At 40.7% G+C, this 25844-nt stretch overlaps 1 protein-coding gene across 4 annotated transcripts in view; it reads left to right on the forward strand.

Moving 5' to 3' along the window:
* LOC122791847 (sodium/potassium-transporting ATPase subunit alpha-2) overlaps positions 1–25844 on the forward strand; it is an 833979-nt gene that overhangs the window by 681417 nt on the left and 126718 nt on the right. For all 4 annotated transcript variants that reach the window (XM_044059821.1, XM_044059822.1, XM_044059820.1 and 1 more), the window contains exon 16: positions 8084–8252. In XM_044059821.1, coding sequence (XP_043915756.1) covers positions 8084–8252 — 169 coding nt within the window. The remainder of the gene's footprint in view (positions 1–8083; positions 8253–25844) is intronic.

Here is a 25844-nt window from a genome sequence, read left to right on the forward strand (position 1 = left end):
CCCTCTCTGTTTTACCAACATAAAAGCTGGTACAGGTGTTGCACTTAGCAAGGTACACTATCCTTCTAGTAGCTCAGTTCCCTTTTCTGAAGTAAACTTCAGTTTCAGCGTAGTTATTTAATATGACTGAGGATTCCTGTATTTTATACCATGACCCCCCCCATTAATATTCCAAAACGTGCACGCTGATTGGCCAGCGTGCACGTTGTAAATCGACTTATACTAATGGAAAAAGGTCCGGTCGCCCAGACTTTTTCCATTAGTATAAGTCTCTTTTAAAACACTGTCTCGCTATGTTAAAAGAGTTTAACATAGCGACACAGGTTTAAAAAAGCAACGGAGATCTCCGTTGCTTTTTGAAAGTTGTCTCCCTATGTTAAACTCCTTTAACATAGCGACACAGTGTAAAAAGCAATGGAGATCTTGCTTTTCCGTTGCTTTTTAAACCTGTCTCGCTATGTTAAATGGGTGTAACATAGCGACGCAGCATTAAAATAAGCAACGGAGATCTCCGTTGCTTATTTTAAAGCTGTCTCGCTATGTTAAACCCATTTAACATAGCGAGACCGGTTTAAAAAACGGAGAAAGCAAGATCTCCATTGCTACTGTTCGCTATGTTAAATGGGTTTAACATGGCGACAGAGCTTTAAAATAAGCAACGGACATCTCCGTTGCTTATTTTAAAGCTGTCTTGCTATGTTAAACCCATTTAAAATAGCAAAACAGTAAAAAGCAACGGAGATCTTGCTTTCTCCATTGCTTTTAGCCACAGCTCTGATGTACTGCGTAGGCATGCGCAGTACATCAGAACTGCCGCAGATACCAGACAGCTGCGGAAGGGCAGCAAAGAGGCATTATACAATGCCATTATTTAAGAAAAGTAATTATTTCTTTTCTTAAATAATGTCATAGTATAATAGCAATAACCCACGCCCAGGCATGGGTTATTGCTATAATAAACTTGCATTGACTGCACATTCCACATGCCTTTGTTCCCATTTTTTGTTGTAATTACAGGATGACCTTCTAAAATGTTTTTAATATTTTTACCAACTTTAGTGGAAAAAGTGTTTTTTTTTTCATGTTTAAGAAGGACTTGTGAATTCAGAATGAATTCAGAATGGCCCTAGATAAAGATTGTATATAGGCAATTTCAGGATAAATAATTGATAAGGAGACCCTGATATATGATGGTGGGTTGGAAGTGCATTGAAAGGTTTGTCAGTTAAAAGTCAGCTATATGTGGAATAAGAAATCCAGGCAAATAAGCAGTGTGTGTGTGTGTGTGTGTGTGTGTGTGTGTGTGTGTGTGTGTGTGTGTGTGTGTGTGTGTGTGTGTGTGTGTGTGTGTGTGTATGTCTGTGTGTGTGTGTGTGTATGTGTGTGTGTGTGTGTGTGTGTGTGTGTATGTATTTGTGTGTGTGTGTGTTGTGTGTTTGTGTGTGCACGCATGCGTGTGTGCGTGTGTGTGTGTGTGTGTGTGTGTGTGTGTGTGTGTGTGTGTGTGTGTGTGTGTGTGTGTGTCAAGGAATGTGTGCCTGGCATGCATGCATTTGGGGTTGTGTAACATGCCATTCTTTTAAAGCTATATTAATTTTGTGCCTTAATATTTTGGCTAAAACTTCAAATCATGAATGTTGATGTTTGTTCCAAACTGACTCTGAGATTGCTGGTCATCAGGAATAAGGGAATGTTCTCTTAATTTTGATAGTGGGAGTCACTAATGTATGAGGCCATGGATGCTTGCGACCTCCAAAACCACTTTTTTTTTTTTGAATGTTAGAGTTAGTGTAATGTCTGTGCTTCTCTGTTGACATGAATCCACATGGGAAGATTGCTGAGGAAAGTGGAGCAGTTGAAATATCTAGGAATAATAGCGAACAGTGTGAAGAAACAGTGCAAAAAAAAATAATAAGCATTGCAGGGATATATTGCAGTAATTAAAAAATAAATAAATCAATAATTTAACATTGTGCCAGTCTCTTGTATGTCAGTTTCTGCTTGAACAAATATGTGTAATTGTTCAATTCTGAGTGAGAAGTGTGAGGAAGATGATGGTGAGATTCAGTGTCAGCATCTACTATAAGAATCTCCCATAGCTAGGTTAGTAACTTGATAGCTATCCTGATAAACCTATGATGTAGGAACTGAGGCTCACATCTGTTAATTACTGCTAAGTGCATCCAAAATATGGATGAACACAGGATGGTATAGATGCAGACCATACAATTTATTTACACAGTGCACTAAGCTCCTCCCAAAACAGACCATGCTAGGCATATGTGAGAACATCAGACAATAAACTATTGGGTGCACAACAGGGTAACACTGCATACCTTAAACTACAGTTAGAACTCTGGGCAATCGTAGAGGGTGTCACTACATTTAAAGTACATGTATCAAACTACAGGTAGACCTCTGGGCACTCACATAGGGTGTCACTATGTTTAAAGTATGTGTTAAGCTACAGGTAGAAATCTGTGTGTGTGTGTGCGTGTGTGTGTGTGTGTGTGTGTGTGTGTGTGTGTGTGTGTGTGTGTGTGTGTGAGTCACTGTATGTCTATATATGTATGTAAGTGTATGTGTGTGTGTGTGTGTATGTCTGTGTGTGTTTATGTATGCATGTGTGTCTGTGTATAGGTGTGTATGCATGTGTGTCTGTGTGTGTGTGTTTGTATATACATGTGTGTCTATGTATAGGTGTGTATGTACTGGCACCTGTTAAAGCAATTATGGTGCTTCTCATCATCATCATCATCAGCCCCCTTTTTCCCATTTTTTTACATCGGGTCGAGGTATCGTGTTAACTGTCACCATCCCTCTCGATTCAGTGCCACACTCCTGCCTTCTTCAACACTCATGCCTGTCTATCGCAGATTTTCTTTCACACAATCCATCCACCACTTTGCTTGATGTCCTCTTACCTTCTTCCTGTCTGTCCCAAATCTTCCTCACCAGATTGTCTTCTGCTTTTCTATGCATGTGCCCAAACCAATGTAATCTGTTCTCTTTGATCTTTTCTGCAATTGGAGTTACTTTGACTTCTCTTATGTCCTCATTTCTTCATTTGTCCCACAGTGTGCATCCTACCACCTGTCTCAGGCACTTCATTTCCATCATCTCTAGCTTCTTCAACTGTTCTGCCTTTACTACCCAGGTTTCTGTACCATACAGTAGACCTGGTCGCACCACTGTCTTGTACACCTTACCTTTCAGGTTCTTTGGCATTCTTCTGTCATAAACTACACCTGATACTCTATGCCAGTTGGCTGCAGCTCCTCTGATTCTAGCTCTGACCTCTTCATTCAGACTACCCTTCTCCTCAACCACCCCTCCCAGATACTTGAAGCTGTTTACCTGCTCCACTATCTTCCCTTCTATCTCTATTCTCAGCTTTTTCTGATTTCCCCAATTTGATGCCATTACTGCCGTCTTTTTATGTGCTTAGTTTCATCCCATGTGCCTTCAGATTTGCATTCCATTCTCCTATCCTTTGCTGAAGTTCTAGCTCAGGGTCTGCCTGTACTGTCACATCGTCTGCATACAGCAGCTTTGCTGATCCGTCCCCTCCAACCTGTTTGCTAATGTAGTCCATCACCAGTATGAACAGCAGTGGGCTAAGAGCTGAACCCTGATGTACACCCACACCCACTGGGAACCCCTTTGTGAGGCTGAACACTATTAATACTTATTGGGTCCTTGCACATAGCCTGCACTAATCCTACCAATGTTTCTGGGACTTCAAACGACCGCAGTACTGCCCAGATCAGCTTTCTTGGGACCTTGTCATATGTCTTCTCCAAGTCTAGGAATGCCCAGATGGACTCTCTCCTCATCTCTAGCTTCTTCTCAAGTATTTGTCTCAGTGCAAACATCAGGTCAATTGTGCTGCATCCTGATCTGAATCCAAACTGCTCATCTCCCATCTTACATTCTACTACTCTGCGTATCCGTTTATCAATCGCCCTCTCCAGAACTTTCATGCAATGTGATAGGAGTTTGATCCCTCTGTACTGCCCACAGGTGTGGATGTCCCCTTTGTTCTTCTACACTGGCATGAGTATGCTTATTCTCCAAATGAAATTGCTGAAAAACCACTCCTCTGGTAACCAAAAAAAAAATCTGTTTTATTAAGCGCTTTTCGTCTCTCCTTGTAGGGAGACTTCTTCAGATAAAAACCACATAGAATTCCACAGTTTAAATAAATAAGTCTTCAGTCATGTGATACAAAAACACACCTCGATTTAAAACATCCCTTCCTCATAAAATTAATCCACATACAAGTTATTACAGCCTCATAAATAAATTACATCAAATCATACCAAAATGATTAAATATGATTATACTAAAATATTTAGCTACTAAAAAGCTTAGCTAAAACCCATGTTCAACTTTGTTTTTGACAAAGTAAATGAAACCTAAACCTAAACAATTCTTAGCTGTAGTCACATGACTGATGACTTATTTATTTAAACTGTGGAATTGTATGTGGTTTTTATCTGAAGAAGTCTCCCTACAAGGAGAGACGAAAAGCGCTTAACAAAACGGATTTTTTTTGGTTACTGGAGGAATGGTTTTTCAGCAATTTCATTTAGTTTGTGTTTTATCGGCTTTTTGGCTTGTATATGCTTATTCTCCAGTCATCTGGGATACGCCTTTCTCTCCACACTGCTGTTAATACCCTCAGGAGCCATTTCTCTCCTATCTCACCCACCATCGTTATCATATCTGCTGTGACCTCATCTGAGCCTGCTGTTTTCCCTGACTTCATCTTCCTTAGTGCTGTTCTTACTTCTTCTATGATGGGCTCCTCTTCATCTCTCATTGTAGGCTGTTTCTGGGGCAGTAGAGCTTCTGTGGGGTTTTCTTCATTCAGAAGCTGCTGGAAATACTCCTTCCATCTGCCTTTGATGTCCTCTGGACTGGTGAGCAGGTTGTTGCTGGCATCCCTTATGAAGGGTGTCTGACTATCTTCTTTATCTTTCTGTCTTTGTCTTGCAACCTGATATAGTTTCTTTGTGTCCCTTACTGAGTCACTTTCCAGAAGCTGATAGAGTGCCTCCGATGCCCTATTCTTTGCTATGGCAACTTCTTTCTTTGCTTCTTTGTTAGCCAACCAGTAGTCCTTCCTAGTGTCGTCAGCCTTTTCTATCTCCCACTTCTTCCTGCACTCCTTCTTTCTTTTGATGACTTCCTGGACTTCTGTATTCCACCACCACCTTTCCTTATGTACCTTATTTCCATACCTGGCTTGGCCACATATCTTTTCTGTAGTCCTAACACATGCTGTTTTTAGTTGCTGTCATTCTTCTTCAGCTTCACATATTTCCTCCTCTTCTTGGGGTGCTAGTGCCCTGAGTAATTCCTTGAACTGTTGTACTTTCTGTCCAGTCAACTTCCAGGCCTTCAGCCTGGTCTCTGTTGACCTTAGAGCCTTCTCTGACTACTGCTTGCAGCTGACTGTGGCAACTAGTGGTTTATACTGTGGGCCGTCTGTTTCAGTGGGGATGACTTTGCAATCACTGATTCTGCCCCAGTGCCTTTTCCTTACTAAGAGGAAGTCTACCTGAGTTGCATGTTGGCTACTCTTGTATGTGATCTTGTGACCGTCTCTCTTTCTGAACCATGTGCTGGGTACGATCAAGCCATTTGCCAGACAGAAGTCTAGAGTGGCTTCTCCTTCTTTATTCCTGTTTCCCCACCCATGCGGACCCAGGCAGTCCTCATATCCTGTTCTGTCTGTCCCGATATGTGCATTCAAGTCACCCATTATCAACACCAATTCATGTTGTCCTACTTTATCTAGTGGGTCCTGCAACTGCTGTCTGAATGCACTTTTTTCCTCACTATTACAACCCTACTGTGGGGCATAGGCTGAGATTATGAATCCTGTCCTATCATTACACTGGCGTCTGAGTATCATGAGTCTATCATTAATTCTGATGATATCCCTTACTGCTTTCTTGAAGTCTGTCTCTCACCACAATTCCTACACCATTTCTAGCCTGCCCTCCACCTGAGTAGTAGACTCTGGATTCCAAGCCAAGTGGCTTTGCTGCACTGCCCTTCCATTTCATCTCCTGGATACATAGGATGTGCAACCTCCTCCATATCATCATGTCATCTACTTCCAAGCTGTGTCCTGTCAGTGAACCTAGATTAAGCTTAGCAATTCTCAGTTCATGTTTGGCAGGTTGGTTGGTTTTATGTCCAGCTTTCACTCAACAGAACTATCCCAGGTAACCCAGGCTGGGCAACTAGACACCAGCCAGCCAGTAGCTTATTGACCCAGGGCTGCTATGCTTTATGGTGGGCACACACTGGCCAATAGGGGCACATATACCCCTCCCACCATTAGCATCGGTCCCTGACATGAGTCCGAGTAGGCTGGCTCCTCAACCCACACCGGTAACTACCCATGCCCAGTTTTCGCGACATTAGTCAACATGACCGAATCACTTAGAGCCATATTTTACACCATCGAGTGGCTAGCCCTGCCACGGTGTGCAGTCTGTGATCTGTGTTCTCCTATCTTGAGGATGCTGCGCACCACAGTAGATGCCCAAAATGGTTAGTTGGTACAACTCTTCCCCTATAAGGCACCATGTAGAGTCTGTGCTGCTGCCCACAGTTCCATTCATTGTCTTGTTTGAGATGGAAACACTCAGCATGTTTTTCTGACATGGGAGAAACCCCACGGAGACACAGGGAGAACATGCAAACTCCAAACAGGCATTGGTCGGAGGTCAGGATCGAACCTTGTACCTTGTGCATGGGAGGCAAAGACCTTAACCACTAAGCCATCTGGTCTCTAATTATGGTGCTTCTGTGCATAGAAATAGTACCAGCTCTGTTCAGGGCTAATAATGAGAAAGTGATTGAATGTGTTTCTCATATGAATGCATGTGTGTGTGTGTGTGTGTGTGTGTGTGTGTGTGTGTGTGTGTGTGTGTTTGTGTACGCACACACGCAGGTGCACGTATGTGTATTCATGCTTGGTAGAATAGCTTACAGACGTAGACCACACAGAACTCTAGCCTCCTGTCAATGTAATGCAGTGTCTATAGAAAGCCATGGTGTCTAGTACATTTTTTCTGAATTGCTTTATTGTTACTTATTTAGACTTTGTTGACCACTTTAGCCTGACTAGGCTGATGGCCTCTTTTCATGGGAGACCCAAGGTGGTGTTCACGCTGAATAGCTGATTTGGCCGGGGCATTGAGGAATGTTCCTTACGCTTTTCAGCAAGTGCCATGGGATCTTTTCCTTCCACCTGATTTGATATCAGCTTAGGCAGATGGGACTCCAGTTTAAGTTTTCATCTGAAGGAAGGATTTGGGTTGCTTATTTTCACACAAACTAGCACCATCTGCCAGCTTGTTGCACAGTAATGTCATTTTGCTGTTCTGCTGTGTGGTTGTCTCTGAAATGAGCGCTGGTCTTTTCCATGTTTTTTTCTGTATACAGGTCCTGTGTGATGTGAACTATGTATAAATATCAGCCATAGGCTGGAATAATCTGGGTGAGGATAAAGATACCCTTTCAAGCAAAGTAATTCTGAATTAAATGATAAACATTTCTAATATCACTGAGCACACTGGAGGAAAAAAAGTGGAATAGCATATATTACAGGGATAATAAAAAAATAATAAATTTGGAGAAACATCATGGGGATTTCAATAGACAGTGTCTGCTAAGTGGGGAACAGACACCAGAGAAAATACATCAACACAAGGATATTTCAGAAATGTTTTCATTTAAGTAGTATCAAAATGAGCTACAGTCTGTTTAAGAAGGTAGTCTATGGAACATTCCAGCAACAACTGCTTATGTAAGGAAGAGCATGTAGTACAACATTGCGTAAAATTGGTGTGTAGAACGTGGCGATAATAAAAACACAATGAATATCCAGGCAACCTGCAAGCTAGTATGACTAGGCCAAATAAAGGTACATATTTTTTTTCTGATTATAGTGTCTTTCTTCGATTAGGTCTTGGATTTCCAAAATGAGCCACTGTCAATAGAGAACTGTTTGTAAAATGTTCTTTGGTAAATGACTCATTTTAGAGTTTGTCCTTTGCAGGGTGCAATTGTCGCTGTCACTGGTGATGGTGTGAATGACTCACCTGCACTGAAGAAGGCTGATATTGGTGTTGCCATGGGCATAGCTGGCTCTGATGTTTCAAAGCAGGCAGCTGACATGATCTTACTAGATGATAACTTTGCCTCCATTGTCACAGGAGTGGAAGAAGGTATGTAGTGCTTTATTTACTTTAGCAAAGTGCAAGTATGATCCTGTCTTATCTAGAGTGCACAGTTTACTATGTTAAAAACAAATGCCTATGTTATTGAAAAGGAATGTAGTGCTTTATTTACTCTAGCAAAGTGTGAGTATGATCCTGTCATATCTAGAGTGTACAGTTTACTACGTTAAAAAACAAATGCCTATGTTATTGAGAAGGTATGTACTGCTTTATTTACTCTAGCAAAGTGTGAGTATGATCCTGTCTTATTTAGAGTGTACAGTTTACTATGTTAAAAACAAATACCTATGTTATTGAGAAGGTATGTAGTGCTTTATTTACTATAGCAAAGTGCGCATATGATCCCATCTTATCTAGAGTGTACAGTTTACTACATTAAAAAAATGCCTATGTTACTGAGAAGGAATGTAGTGCTTTATTTACTCTAGCAAAGTGCGAGTATGTTCCTGTGTTATCTAGAGTGTACAGTTTATTAAATTAAAAACAAATACCTATGTTATTGAGAAGGTATGTAGCGCTTTATTTACTCTAGCAAAGTGTGAGTATGATCCTGTCTTATGTAAAAGAAGTGGAAGAAGGTATGTAGTGCTTTATTTACTCTAGCAAAGTGCAAGTATGATCCTGTCTTATCTAGAGTGTACAGTTTACTACATTAAAAACAAATGCCTATGTTATTGAAAAGGAATGTAGTGCTTTATTTACTCTAGCAAAGTGTGAGTATGATCCTGTCTTATCTAGAGTGTGCAGTTTACTATGTTAAAAACAAATGCCTATGTTATTGTGAAGGTATGTACTGCTTTATTTACTCCAGCAAAGTGCGAGTATGATCCTATGTTATCTAGAGTGTATAGTTTACTACGTTAAAACAAATGCCTATGTTATTGTGAAGGTATGTAGTGCTTTATTTACTCTAGCAAAGTGTGAGTATGATCCTGTCTTATGTAAAAGGAGTGGACGAAGGTATGTAGTGCTTTATTTACTCTCGCAAAGTGCAAGTATGATCCTGTCTTATCTAGAGTGTACAGTTTACTACATTAAAAAACAAATGCCTATGTTATTGTGATGTTTACTCATTTCTTAGTAATCCTGCAGTAAATAAATAACATGATGGGAGCTTTCTTTTCTTACATAACTTAAGGGTGTACTATCATAAATGAATTAGTCTGATCACAAAATGCCTAACCTGTCTTCATTAGATACACCATGAACAATCCATGTCGGTAACTGACCTCACTTGTTTTTATTTAAGATATGAGGCAATGCCTTGTATTTAAGAAATAATCATCAAATATATTCTTCTATTATAATTATTCAAAATTTTGTACTGTAAGAAACTACTCCCAATAATTAAATAACAATCTGCATGTGACATTACAGAGAGTATTTATATTTTATTAAATTACTTTATTTATTTGATAAAGTGGGAAACCCATTTTCAGATGTGGTTTGGGGGGGGGGACCTTGCCACATTTGCAAATAAGCAATTAATCTTTCTGTTGCTGGTGTCTGACTCAGAGAATGGCAATTCTACATTCTTCTGTCATGAAAGGTGATACTGCCAGCCCAGCTATCTGGAATTTTGTAAATAGTTATATGTTATATGCCTAGCTATCTGGAATTTTGTAAATGGCTGTGTCACTTGTGAATGTCAACATGCTTCATGTAAGATGCTTAGGACTGTATGTTATGTGAATATCAAATTACTGGTACAGAAGTGTGTGTTGAAAAGGGCTTGTAAAGTATTGAGCTTAAAGATGTATCCACAGTGTACCCTACTGGAAAAGAAAAGAACTATATATACACTATTGTAACTGTTTAAATGTATATATTTTTAATGGGGGAAACTGGAATACAGGAGGTTAACTTGCAAAACTTCAGAAAAATAGATGAAATTAAATTAATTTATGGCTTGGCCATAAAAAAAGGTGTTATCTTTCAGTTTCAGTGCAACAGGAGACAATGTCTGTGCTACAGACGTTTTTGTATTGTTTTTAAATGTGGAGGAATTTAAATTATTTTGCAACTTCCACCGTTTACCAAAAGATCTGAGGTCTATGTATTTTCACAGGTAGATGCTAAATGCTACCAGCTGGCATCAATGGTTGTTTTGTGTCTGGGAACTGAAGTCAGATGACAAGAAATTATTTCATTCTGTAAGTATCCCAGTAGTAATATTTGGAATATTAATTTAAGAACTCTCTGAGAGAGACTGAGCATTCTGTATTTTGTCTTTGACCTGAAAAGATCAAGATCCATTCACCACATATGCCTTGTTGCTCTGTAAATAAGTTAACTAGGATATAATAATTCTCTAGCTATAGTCAGGAATATAGCAGAGCTTAATTTAGATGTTTTGCTTTATTTATTTGAGATTGTCCTATGATGTTTTTTTAAATATTTCCTGTGATTTTGACCTCAGATGTTACTGTGATTATATACTGAATATTTTGTTGTTCTTTTATTATTTATTATTAAATATATGGAAAGCCTTCATTATTACTAATATTTGTGAAACATATTTAAGCTCTGAGAATACTTGCATATTTATTTGGTGACACTATGTAGGCCACTCCTAATAACGTTGCTCTTGGTCAAACTACCACTTGTATTAACAATAACATTACACAGTAAGATTGGACACCCTTTGTTAAGGGCTTCAAAGTAGCTGATAAGAAGTTGGCTGGTGGCAGTAATAACTACCTTATAGTCTGGGCATAAGGGGGCATAGCTATTAAACCTGTGTCGGCCTTTCCCAGGTGTGTGTGTATGTGTGTGTGAGTGTGTGTGTGTGTGTGTGTGTGTGTGTGTGTGTGTGTGTGTGTGTGTGTGTGTGTGTGTGTTTGTATATAAATCAAACCTCAAAGTGTGTGTGTGTGTGTGTGTGTGTGTGTCAGCTACTTGGGCAGGGACATAAACCACTGGTTGGACAGAGAGGGTGCTGGAGGTCTTGGCATGTCCACTCAGCTGAGATCTCAACTCTATAGCTGTGCCAGTGTGGAGTTCTATTGTGGATCTAGAGAAAGAGGGTTAAACCAGCCTTGGACTGATTGTGGACTCTGTGTGCTCTTAAGGGAAATTGGACTTGATGCAGAGAGCTGCATCTGGAAATACTGTGTGTGTAACTTGTCATCCTCCAAGTGTATGTCCCCCACTGGTGCTAGTGGTGAGGACTGAGGCTCCTTGATTACTGTTGCCAGTGGTGGGGTGTCACATTATATTGGGGGAAGTGGTGGGATCACCACATATTAGGGTTCAGTGGTGTGGATATTGAATTACTGCAGCCTGTAAACAGTGGTCACTAAAGAAGGTGTTTGTTCTCACTTAGCCACACAGTGAACACTCAGAGTTTCATATCACAATAGTTTTATTTTTTATTAGCTTAATTAGTCAGGGAAAGCATGCAAAGATGTCAGCAGAGGAGTATGGCAAGCTGACAACAAGCCAGTTGGCTGAGATGTGCCAAGACAAAGGACTGGTGCATGCCAACCTGATTAAAGCAGAGATGGTTGCAGTCTTAGACACAACTGCATCACAGACCAGCAATCAGGAAGACAACCAGACTGGCCATGGGAATGTACAACTCTCAGAAAATGGACAGTTTAACCTTTCCACAGAGGATGTAAAAATCTACCTGGAGTTAAAGATACTTGAACTGGAGGCCAAACATTTGGAAATAGAATCAGCAGAGAGACTGAGATCCTGGTGGCTGAAGAAAATGAGAAAATGAGATTTCTGGAAGCTGAGGAAAATAAAGAAGCAGAGGCAACATGAAAAGGAGATGCTGAATCTAGCCATGATCATGGAGGTAATGAGGGAGGGAATAACTGAACCCTAGAAGCAACAAAGGTCAGTAAATTTGTTTAATAATTTACAGAGGGTGATAATTTGACAGCTTTATTCATATGTTTGAAAGGGTATGTAAACAGTATAATGTTGACCAAGGGCTCTGGGTACAGTTCCTGACCCCTTCTAAATTATCTGATACTGATTGCTTAAATTATAATACTGTTAAAATTTGTTTGTTAGAGTGCTTTAAGTTAACACCTGAAGCTTATAGAAAAAAGTTTCATGAGCATAGATGCAAGGCAGATGGAAGTGTGTGTGTGTGTGAATATATTGCTGAGTTAAGCACTTATTTTCATAGATGGGTGAGTGGGTGTCAGGTCACCACTTCTGAAGATCTGGCAGACCTTTTGGTGACAGAACAAGCCCTTAGCACTTTGCCTGAGGACATGAGAATCTGGTTAGCGGATAGAGAATGTAACACAGCAGATGAGTTGGGGAAAAAGGGAGACCTATACCTAACAAGCAGGGCATCACTGCACAGGAAAGGGATACCCAGTGCTGCTCATGGGTCTAAGGTGACCCATGGTTTGCAGCCTAGACCACCCCAACAGAGTCTGCCAGTAGCAGTGGAAGCCAGTAGTTCAGGTACACAGCCAGGACAAAGGCTTAAATATTTTAAATGCAACCAGTGGGGCCATATAGCATATACATGTTCATGGAGGCAAGAAGGGTAACAAAAGGTGGGAGAGCCAGTAAGTGGGAATGACAGAATGACAGCAGTAAGTTGTCTGGAGATATCAAGGGTACCAAACTACCACGAGGTTATATCATATCTTAGTAGATGGGAAACAGGCCACTGCTAAGAGAGACACAGCATTTGACCTAACCACTGTGAAGCCTGCAATGATTAAAGAGTAGCATTACTTGCTTGGGCAGTCTACTCCAGTCAGGGCTTTAGGAGGGACCCCATTCCAAATACCTTTGGCTCGGGTTCACCTTGACTGGGAGGGTGGAAAAGGAAGCAAGCAAGTAGGTATGTTTGAGGCTATCCCTGCAGATGTCCTGATAGGGAATGATTTTGCTAATACAACACCTTGTATACATGCAGTTAGGCTTGGAGACAAGCATGTGGGTCTGGTAGCCTGTGGGGGACCCAGACTGACCACAGACTTGAAGCCAGGTCTGGTGTGGTGGTTACTTCAGTGAGAGAGCTACACTGGAGCAGTGAGACTGAAGGTGAGCCACAGCTGCTTGCAGGTACTGATTTTCCCTTGAACAGAGTGACTGCAAGGGCAGAGGTGACTAGTAGTACCCAGGCTGACAGAGAGGTACCGCTGTAAGACAATATCAGACTTCCTGTGAAATGGGAGCTGGGAAGGGTTACAAAGAGAGAGCTGAGACAGGCTCAGCTCTTAGACAATATATTACAAGGCCTGAGGCAAGTAGCCAGTGAGGCAATTGATTGTCAGAGAATAGGAGAATATGTATACTGAGACAAAGGGTTACCGTACAGATAGTGGACTCCTGAGGAAGGGCTAGAGGGTGAGAGAATTCAGCAGTTGGTAGTGCCCAGAGTCTACCGCTTGGTACTTATAGTCATAGCCTGTGTTATTCCATTTGCAGGTCATATGGGCATAAAGCATACCAAGATATGTGTTATGCAGAAATTTTATTGGCCTGGGATTTCCAGAGATGTAACAGGGTACTGCAGGACCTGTGAGCAGTGCCAAAAGGTAGGCAAAGCAGGAGACAAGGTCAATGCTCCTTTGATGCCTTTACCTGTGATTGAGAAGCAATTTCAAATGGTAGCTATGGATATTGTGGGACCTCTGAGTACCCCGAGTTTCCCAGGAAAGAAGTATATCCCAGTGGTAGTATATTATGTTACCAGATACCCTGAGGCAGTGGCTCTGTCCTCCATTGAGGTAGAAAAGGTGGCAAATGCTTGGTTAGAGATTTTCAGCAGGGTAGGTTTCCCAAAAGAAATAATGACTGACAGAGGTGCCAATTTCATGTCAGACCTGCTGGCTTGTCTGTGGAAGCACTGTGGGGTGAAGCACTTAAAGACCGCCCCTACCATCCCCAAACTAATGGTCTGGTTGAGAGGTTAAACTCTACACTAAAGACCATGCTACAGGCATTTGCATACCAGTTTAAGGGGGAGTGGGACATATATTTGCCCCATCTGTTGTTTGCTTACAGAGAGGTGCCCCAGGAATCCATTTTCACCCTTTGAGTTGCTGTGTGGACATAGGGTGAGGGGACCTCTAGATTTGATTTATGATGAGTTGGAGGGTGAGTGTGAATCTCACAAGGGGTCTTTTGTGGCATATGTCCTAAATTTCCGGACAAGGCTCAGGGAACTCATGGGCTTGGCCCAGGAGAACCTAGCAGAAGCCTAACAGCAGAAAAATGTCTGGCATGACAGGAATGCTCAAGCTAGAGAGTATGCTGTAGGGCAGCAGGTAATGGTTCTCATTTCTGTCAGACAAAACAAACTGCAGGCACCCTGGGAGGGACCCTACAAGGTGGTAAGGAAGGTCAGTGATGTTAACTACATGGCGGAGCTGCTAGGCAGGAGACAGGGGCACAAACTGCACCATGTTAACATGATGAAACCTTACCATGATAGAGTGGCCCTGGTGCTAAGTAATGGCAGGAGGAGGTAGGAGGAGTCTGAGGGGGATCTATGGCTACAGGAAGCCAGCCAGCCAAATCCAAAATTACTATGGTGGAGCCTATGGTTGCAGGCATATGATAAGACAGTGCAGCACTGTACTGGGGTCAGCAATGGAATCTCAAGGCAGGGAATGGGATAATGTATTCCCAGATAGGCTAAACCTTCTCACGCAACATTTCTCAAGGGTTGCTTGAAAAACTAGCTTGAGTCTTCGGGGGGGGGGAGGATGTCGTGAAAGAAGATACTGCCAGCCCAGATATCTGGAATTTTGTAAATAATGATATGTTATATGCCTAGCTATCTGGAATTTTATAAATGGTTATTTGTCATTTGTGAATGCCAACATGCTTCATGTAAGATGCTTGTGTTACAAATGTATTAGAACTGTATGTTATGTGGATATCAAACACCTGGTACAGACGTGTGTGTTGAAAAGGGTTTGTAAAGTACTGAGCTTAAAGATGTGTCCACAGTATACCCTACTGGAAAAGAACAGAAATGTATATACACTATTGTAACTGTTTAAATGTATACATTTTAATAGACGAAACTGAAACACAGGAGGTTAACTTGCAAAACTTCAGAAAAATAGTTGAAATTAAATTACTTTATGGCTGGGCCATAAAAAAAGATATCTTTCAGTTTCAGTGCAACAGGAGTCATAATGTCTGTACTAGAGAAGTTTTTATATTGTCTCTAAATGTGGAGGAATGTAAATTATTTTGCGACTTCCACCATTTGCCAAAAGATCTGAGGTCTATGTATTTTCACATATAGATGCTAAATGCTACCAGCTGGAATCAATGGTTGTTTTGAGCCTGGGAAGTGAATTCAGATGACAAGAAATTATGTCATTCTGTAAGTATCCCTGCAGTAATATTTGGGATATTAATTTAAGAACTCTCTGAGAGAGACTGAGCATTCTGTATTTTGTCTTTGACCTGACAACATTAAGACCCACTCACCACATATGCCTTGTTGCTCTGTAAGTAAGTTAACTAGGGGTCTATATTAGATCACCAAACGCTTAGGTAAGCGAACGGTGATTAATCAACCCCATGTAAGTGAAAGCTTACAAAACTGAACTGTCAGAACAGCGATTTTTTTCCAAGGGAAAAAATAATCACTGTTCCAACAAAAAAAAAAAGAAAGCACATTAAAACATGAGATTAAGTAGGGGGCTTTGCCCCCCCCACCCTCGACATGGGGGGCTGTGCCCCCCACACCCCCCTACTTAAATATTACAACTCAGAGACAGCACTACAGTGCTGAAAATGGCAAAGTGCTGAAGCGACCAAGTGAATTCTTTCCCAGGGAAAGAATTCACTTACATGCCGCTTCGATATTTTGCCGTTTCGGTTTTGTCAGTTCGACCAAGACGCATTCGAAAACATTCATCTTCAGTCTGCTGATAGGAACCCGTTAACTAGGATATAGTAATTCTCTAGATATAGTCAGGAATATAGCAAAGCTCAGTTTAGATGTTTTTCTTTATTTATTTGAGACTGTTCTGCATTGTTGTTTTAAATATTTCCTGTAATTTTGAACTCTGTGCTTGCATATTTATTTGGTGACACTGTGTAGGTCACTACTAATAGCCTTGCTCTTGGTCAAACTGCCGTTTGTATTAACAGTAACATTACACAGTAAGATTGGACACCCTTTGTTAAGGGCCTTAAAGTAGCTGATAGGGAGTTGGCTGGTGGCAGTAATAATTACCTTATAGTCTGGGCAGATGGGGACATAGCTAGTAAACCTGGGCCAGCCTCTCCCAGTGTGTGTGTGTGTGTGTGTGTGTGTGTGTGTGTGTGTGTGTGTGTGTGTGTGTGTGTGTGTGTGTGTGTGTGTGTGTGTGTGTGTGTGTGTGTGTGTGTGTGTGTGTGTGTGTGTGTGTGTGTGTGTAAAACCTCAAAGTGTGTGTGTGTGTCAACTACTTGGGCAGGGACACAAAGCACTGGTTGGACAGAGAGGGTGCTGGGGGTCTTGGCTTGCCACTCAGCTGAGATCTTAACTCTATAACTGTGCCAGTGGGGAGTCTTATTGGGGATCTGGAGAAAGAGGGAGAAACCAACCCCCAACTGACTGCGGTCTCTGTGTGCTCTTAAGGGAAATTGCACTTGATGCAGATAGCTGCATCTGGAAATACTGTGTGTGTAACTTGTCATCCTCCAAGTGTACAACCCCCACTAGTGCTAGTGGTGAGGATTGATTACTTGATTACTGTTGCCAGTGGTGGGGCATCACATCTTCCATTGTTTTTTCAGTAGATACCCTACAAAGAATATGTGCCTAAAAAGATCTGCACTGTTATCGCTTAATATCATTCTACTTACTCAAGCAATCCCAGTAAAGCTATACTAGTCACTCATTCAGCCACTGCTGGTACTGAAAAACAAGGTTGCATCTCAGCCAAAATATAACAGTTTGTTAAATAAAAGAATAGAGAATGTGAGATTGATATTGCTTCTTAATTATCACACCTTTCATACACATAAACATTATGTGGTTATCTCATTTTGCTGACAGTTTTTAATATAACAGTATATTGATTGTCAGTGAAAAAAACTCCTCTAAGTTGTCCTTATCATGCAGTATCTCTCTCTCTCTCTCTTGTCTGCACAGGCTACTAAAATGCTACACTCATGAATGCAGAATCAGGCAGGTGTTGTTGCAGCCAGTGTCTTCTGGCAAGATGCTGTAGCTATAACTTAAAGATAGATACTGCACTTGACTGAAGTTGCACAGTGTGATTTCCCTCTTTTGGGCCAGTAATCAAGAAGCCTGAATCCTCACTACTGACACTGGAGAGGGACATTCACTTGGAACAAACATGGATACACACAGTACTTCCAGATGCAGCTGTCTGCATCAAGCACAGTATCCCCTAAGAGCACACAGGGAACACCCTCAGTCCAGGGTCTGAATTTCTCTCTCTCTCTATCTCCCCAGGTCTGTAATAACACTCTCCATTGGCACAGCTGTACAGTTGAGTCATCAGCCAAGTGTCCATGCCAAGTCCTCTAGCACCCTCTCTGTTAAACCAGTGCTTTATGTCCCTGCTCCAAGCAGCTGACACACCCACCTGGGAAAATCTGGCACAGATTTACTAGTTATGCCCCCTTCTGCCCAGGCTATAATGTAGTTATACTGCCACCAGACACTCTAAAGCCAGCTACTCTAAGGATCTTACAAGGGTACCCAATTATACTAAGTGAAATTAATATTAATACAAGTGATAGTGTTTGGCCAATGCAGTAAGGATTTCAGAAGTGGCCATGGAGTCACCAAATAGATATAAGTACTGTCAAAGATTGAAATATTCTCTAAAGGACCAACCACAATGAAAAGGTTAAATATATTTAATAATAAATAATAAAAGAACATGAAAATATGGAATACCTATTTACAATAAACACCAGTGTTTCAATCTCAGGAAATATTGAAGTAACACAGATGAATAGAGTCACACAGATACAGAAAAAACAGTACTTAACTAATCTCACTATATTTCCCGACTGATCTAAAGAATTCTCTGATCACTTACTAGAGGAAGGCAACGCCAGTTTATACGAATCTTTCCAAAAGCAACCTAAACAAACTGTCTACTTCATATAACAATATTGCCAGGTTTGCTACTGGGTCCTCATTTAGAACACATCACTGTCTAAACCTAAAACTTCTAGGATGGCTTGAACTAAATAACCAGCTAAAATTTCAACAACTCTCCATTACTCATAAAATACTATATCAACCTAGTAAGACTCCTATTCTCAGTATCCTTATCTCCCCCTACACAAACCTTTCTAACCTTCGCTCAGCAAATAAACTACTGGTTACCACCCTGAAATCCCACAACAAGGCAGGTGATTCTCTTTTCTCTAATTCTGTGGGGAAGGTTTGAAACATCCTTCCCACTAATCTTACATCCCTTTCATCATTACCTCTCTTTAAAAATCAACTAAAAATTCACTTAAAATCACTATGGCTTTGTTCTTGTACTAACCCAGACTAACCCCCCCCACCATGACCTTTTCTATATCTCTCCTCCTTACCCACTTTTGAAGTATAACAGCAATTCCTCACTCTTCCCCATCCTAGTATCTTATTTCCCAACATTCTATCACTGGGAAGGCTCCTTACTACTTATTCATTCCTCTGTGAACTCTTATCCTCCCACCTCATACATAAACCTTTCTATTTCTTCCACTTTGACTATTATTACTTCCTCTTGTACTTACCCTCCAGATTTTTCTCCTACTTCCCTGTCCTCTAAAATTTTCACCATCAACCCTGTGTTTTACACCTTACATTACCTTTTTATTCACCTTTCATAATGTTTTTATAGCATTTCAAAGACACATTCTTACCCTTTATACTAATATTGAATGATCTAGCCCTTTCTCTTGGTCATAATACTGCATTCTACATTATTAACCTACTACTCACAATCTGTTTATTTTTAGTTTCTATATAACCTAAGCTGATTGAGAAATTTTTATTTACTTCACATATTGCATGTATCCTTTTTTGTATTGTGTTTTTTTTGTATTGTCTTTTATCTAGTTTAAAAGCGGAGCTTTTCTCCCCGGGCCTCTACTGAAAATGGACATATATCCAGTTAGACTAGCCCGGTCAACAAATGTAAAATAAATAAAAATAAAAATAAATAAAAAAAATGAAGTAGGTGAGGGATCCTTCTATGTCAGGTTTCAAAAACACAGTGCACAGAGACCTTAGTCTCATGTAGTATTAAAACATAATTTTGCCCTAGATTACAGAATGACATCACATGCATCTGGTCATGTGACTTCTGGTTCCCATACTACCCCCTTTCCTAGCAACTGACCCAGAATCACACACCTATGTGTCAATAATACACACATAGAGCTTTGCTAAGATCTGTTGCAACTTCTGGAAGTCATAAAACAATCAGACACTTCCACTCTTTCTACAGAAGCTAATAATCCATTCTCTGACACAAACATTTCATCTCTGGTTGTAATCAGAACTGTAAGAGACAATCTTTATGGCCTAAGTTAAGTAATCTAATTTCATACTATTTTTCAAAGTTAGCTGGAGCTGAGCTTAACCTCTTCTCTTCCAGTATCCTCTGTTACAATATTAATTTCAGTAGTTATAATACAGCCTGACATACAAGTGTATTTTTCTGTCTAGCAGGACAAACTGTTGGTACATTTTTACCACGAATAGCTTTATGAGTACAGTTTTTCAACACAAGCAACTTTATAAGTACATTTGTTCAACACAAGCACATGTACAAATCATTGTGATATACAAATGACATGTAATTCTTTACAAAATTCCAGCTAGCTATGGTGGCTTGTATTACACATCCACTGCCCTACTTCTCCTGTCATACCTGGCAATACCTCACATTGTCACACACAGATTTGGCATTTTCTTCTTTTCAGCTTTATCATGTCACAACCTAACCTATCGTGTAGTTTGTTTAGAAGTGGATCGAATTCCAGTTTAGTTGTATACCAGACTAAAGTGTCATTACTAATACAAACTCTACCTTCCAGCTCTTGTACTGTATTAGCAATGCCCATCTGGAAAACATGTGGAGCTGCATAAACTCCAAATGGCAATGTAAGAAAAATAAATAAATAATAATAATTAAAAAAAAAAAAAAAAAAAAAAAATATATATATATATATATATATATATATATATATATATATATATATATATATATATATATATATATATATATCTGCTTAGAGGTATATTGAAGATACAAAACTTGGAACTAGGTACGTACATAAAACAGACATGAAAGTTAATCTATGATTTCTATTGCTCATATCTGTGGCTATATGCTTTATTGTTTGATGTGAACAGTTTTCCACTAAGTAGTTAAAACAAGGATGCTCAGAGAATAAATTTTTATCAAACTAAGTACACATGTTATTCCTCTGGAAATGGTTGCTGCAACACTCACAGTGGAGATTACAAAGTTAATTTCTGTTAAAATTACAAAATTAAAACAAAGTTTATTTTGTTGACTTGAAAGATTTTTACACAGTTCTGACTGGATGGAAGAGTGACAAAAAGAGAGAGAGAGAGAGAGAGAGCCTGTAGATGATACAGTACAGAGTTGAACAAAAAATGCAGCTTCTGGTGTTAGCTAAAATAAAGAGAAAAAAATGTCTGAAAGAAATTTGTTCTAGCTATGTGTAGCATACATTGTCTTCTGACACTGAACTATGCTCATAACTATACTCATAACTTAAAATAAGTATTACAGGTGTACAGTAATACCAAAGGGAAGAGGTGTTCACACAGAGGTATCTTGCCAGCATCAGAGTTCAGCACAGACTGTAGTGGAAGGGTCACATGACGCATGGCTTCCATTTATACTAAGTTCCTTTAAAGAAGCCCTCTAACTACTATGGCTAGAGGTATTACCATAAGTGATAACAAATGTTGTTTTATTTTTATTTTACATTTGTTGACTGGGATTGTCCGACTGAGCTGAAGAGCCCTTTTTCAGCAGAGGCCTGGGGAGAAAAGCATATCTATTATACAATTTTCATTATAAATCAGCATTAAACAGCAATGTTACAGGATTTTTACAAGGCATTAAGTAACAATACAATGTTATACAGTGTCAATAATCAGGAGTGTAGCAACACTATTTCAAGATGTAAAAAAGAAATATGCCATTAAAATGAATAAAGTTTTTGGGGTAAGTGGTTACAAAAACCCAGTTTTATCATAACGTAGTTGCACGAAGGCAAGACAATTGCAATATAATGTTTCTCTGAGGCAATTTGCTTAATAGATTTTAGAAGACAGTAGAAAGAGTAGTCAAGGAAGATTAGAGAGAGCTAGTGAGAAGAGTGAGTTAAGGGCAGAAAGTAGATTAAGGTATGAGAAGTAGGGGATGTTAAGGAGGGACAGTCCAGTGACTTTTAAAGTGCTCTTTGGTGGCTGTCTTAAATTGTTTAGGCTGTGTAAGGGTCTTGATTTCTAGTGGGAGCCTATTCCAGGCAATAGTGGGGTGATAGCTGTACATGTTGCGTCCAAATTTAGACTTGGGTTTGTAGATTTGTAGTAGGTCTTGGTTAGAGCTTCGGAGAGGTCTGGAGGGAGAATAATGGGAGATGAGAGGGGATAGTGCTGGGCAGTAGGAAGGCTGGTATAGGACAGAATGGATGATCTGGAGCTGAGAGAGAAGAAGCTGATGGGGTAATTTAAGCCAGTTTAGGTGTTTTAGAGAGAGACAGTGATGGGATTTGTAGGTTTGTTGGGCAGCAAATCTAGCTAGCTTGTTTATAAGTGTAGTTCAGAAGGTTACAGCTTGAAACTAGTTACAAATATTATCTTTCACAAATATTATCTTTCACTTGATTAAATCTGGTTGCATTTATATGCCATGTACATCTTGTGTAACTAGACCATGTTTCCTGGACCAACCTTGAAAAGAGGCACTTGTGCTTAGTGGGTCATAATTTGATTAATGAATGAATTCATCAGCAAGGATTTATTCTAATCATGTCCATGGAAGTGCACTTTGGAAGTAAAACTAACCATAACTGTGAATGTGTACAGTCACAGGCAGATATGTCATACTGAATAACTTGGAAGGTGTAATAAACACACTAAAAAAAACTGCATTCAGAGGAACAGTAAAACTGTCATACTCACACACACACACACACACACACACACACACACACACACACACACACACACACACACACACACACACACACACACACACACACACACACACACAGCACAAAGTAACTCACAGCTAGAACAGGATGCTTCTTTTGCACCTCTTTATTAAATATTTAGCACTTTTATCTCTACAGCAAATAACAGCACTTATTATTTAGTGCTTTTATATTTATTTGTTATAGCAAGACCTTTTTATTATCTGTAGAGATGAGTCTCCTTTTTGCCATAGAGTCTCATCTCAAGTTCTGAGCTTGTTTTCCACCTTTCCTGTTACTAGAGTAGTTCAGATACAGATTTGCTGGTTCCAGGACTGTTTTGTAAGTTTCTGAGCCTCCCAGACATTTCTGTGTTAGAGGGAAGCCTTCCAGCTTATCAGTGGGAGTGGTAAGCACTAGGTAGCCTATCTACCACAAGAGGAGTGGTTTCTGGCTTTGAAATTGTAGTTTATTGGCCGTTTGGGCAGTTTTTTTCTATCCCTTTCAACTTTCTCTTCTTTCTTGCACTTTAATTAGCTTATTCGCCAAGCACTTCATCATGCTTTTTGTAGCAATTATTGTAGCACACATAAGTACTATCAGTACTGGACATCCTATAAGGAAACTGCTCCAGTACTTAGTAATGATGATCGTCCCTCCTGGCATGTCTAAAGGTCAGTTCCTTGTGCTTTCTCCTATTACCCTAGTGAACTTGAGCATTCTGAGGTTGTGTATCAACTGCCTCATGTACACACACAACCCTCTCCTCTTACCTCCCAACACTCAGACTTGTGAGAGATGCGCCTATATCTCCAAATTGGAAGCCATGCACTCTCCAGCCAAGACCAGAATAGCTGGTCATGAGGAGAAGGTCAACACCTGCACCACACCACATGGAACACACAGCCCTCCAGAACACACACCAGCACTGCCTTCACATAAAAACACAAACCACACACCCACCTTCGTGGAGGCTGTCGATAGAAATCTACCCAAACAGCAGAGACCTCCAAAGCAGAAATGCACTCGAACACCACAACACAGCACAAACCACAAGACACAGCTCACCTAAACAGTGTGCCCCTCAAGCTAAGCCCCTAAGGCAAAACAGCTTGCCCAATACAATAATCAAAGAAGACTCAATAGTGAGGCACACTGATGTCCCACTCACTAGCTTGAATAAAGAGAAGGTAACAGTCAGCTGTCTATCAGGTGCCAGAATCCGACATATAACACACGCACTCAGGTCACTCCACAACAAGTACAAGTATGACTCTGTTATGGTCCATGTGGGTGTGAATGACCTGAGATGCACCTCCCTGGACTACATGAAAAGAGACATTGTGGAGCACTCAGATTATGTGGCCCAGGCAGGTATGACCCTAGCCCTGAGCAGCATCCTTCCATCACCCAGAATGATACCACAGTACAAACAGAAAATAACTGACTTCAACAATTGGCTAAGTTTCTGGTGTCATTCTAAGGGGATCCAGTATCTATCTGCTTGGGATGACATGATTGACAGACCTCGGTGCTTTGCCAGAGATGGCCTGCATCTGTAACCCCTGGGTTTCCGGATACTGGCTAAGGCTCTTGCCACCCCTATAGTGCCTTTTTTAGGTGGTGTTCCAAAGACCAAATTATTACTGTAACAGATATAAGTAAATGCAATCCGAGGGTCATGCTGCTCAGTGGTAGAAGTCTAAATCTCAAAATGTACTCGCTCAAAGCACTCCTCAAAATGGAGAACATCGACATTTGTGCTGTAATGGGAACCTGGTTTAAAGTAGCAGAAAGCACCCCTGAGCTACCATGTTATAACTCATTTCACACCTTTCGGCCTCAGAACATGGACCAAAGCTCCAAAGGTGGTGGTGTCTCCATATTTGTAAAGGATATGCACTCCTCCAGACTAGTAGCCCAGCATAATGCATCTGAGATACTCCAGGTACAACTAACACTGGGTAAGACGGCGATTCAGGTTGTAGCCTGATATAGGTCCCAATGTCTCAAAACTCTCACTCCACATTCCTAAGCACCCTGGAAACTATTAAGATCCAACCCAACACTCTCATACTAGGTGACTTCAATTACCCCTCCATCAGCTGGGAAAACTACTTATGAACCAATGCACTGGCCCAACGGTTTCTGGAATTCATCAATTCCAATGCCCTGGACCAGCTCATTCTTACCCACACTAGAGGAAGCAACATCCTTGACTTGGTTATTACTAACATGGGCAACCGTTGCTCTACACCAATAGTCAATACTTCCCTGGTTAGATCCGACAGCAAACTAATCACCATGGAAATCCACATCTCACCTACACTCCCCACAAAGGTATCCACCATGAAAAACTTCTCCAAAGTTGACTTTGAACTCGTAAAAACAGAGGTGGCAAACTTCATGGCACCCATGACAATGAAAAATAGTTGCATGACTGCCAAATCATACACCAATGCACTGTATGAACACGTACATAAATGCATGGAACTAGCCATACCCAACAGAACCAAGATGCTCTCCTCCAAAAAAAAGAAGACAGTCTGGTGGTCCCCTGCCTTTAATAAACTCTACAACAGAAGGAAGAAACTGTTGCAGAAAAAGGTGAAATCCCAAGACTGGAAAAATTCCCTTATTAGCCTCAACAAAAAGTTGAGATCCCTCATCAAAACCTCCAAAGGTAGCAGAATTGTGGCAGGCACTAAAAACAACCACAAAGCCTTCTATAGTTTTATCAAGAATCTCCATGGCAATACTCAGAATTGCTCTGAGTTACTGTGCAATGATACCCCCTATACTGAGCCAACAGATATTGCCAACATACTGGCCGACAGATTCAGTGCCAACTTTACGTCCCCCCCCCCCCCCCCCCGAAAGGACCAATCTCAATACCAGAAGAATGCCAGGCACCCAGCATTACTGCAGCACAGGTTAAAGCTGCATTGTCTAAGGCCAAGAATACAGCTTCAGTGGGACCCGACAACATCCCTGGCTGTGTTCTACCTGAATTACAAAGTGAACTGGCACCACATTTGCGTGCTCTGTTCACTCACAGCCTTACCTCAGGCTTTGTCTCTACCGAATGGCACACTGCTGCAGTCATCCCTCTCCATAAAGGGGGAGCGACTGCAGACTCTGGAAATTATGGCCCCATTAGCCTGATGAGTCTGATATGTAAGGCTAAGGAGCACATCATCATGGACCTAATTAACAAGGATATAGGGAGTCTCCAAACTCTAGATCACATGCAATTTGGTTTTGTGAAAGGTAGATCATGCCTGCTCAACTTGGTTGACTTCTTTGAGTCAGTCACCAGGGCTGTGGATGAGGGTAAGGCAGTTCATGCAGCCTACCTCGATCTGGCCAAGGCCTTTGATACCACTCCTCACTCAGGAATTATTGATAAACTCAGCAAACTAGGCATCA

Source organism: Protopterus annectens, chromosome 17.part0, assembly GCF_019279795.1.
Source record: "Protopterus annectens isolate FY-2018-M chromosome 17.part0, PAN1.0, whole genome shotgun sequence".
NCBI lineage: Eukaryota > Metazoa > Chordata > Ceratodontiformes > Protopteridae > Protopterus > Protopterus annectens.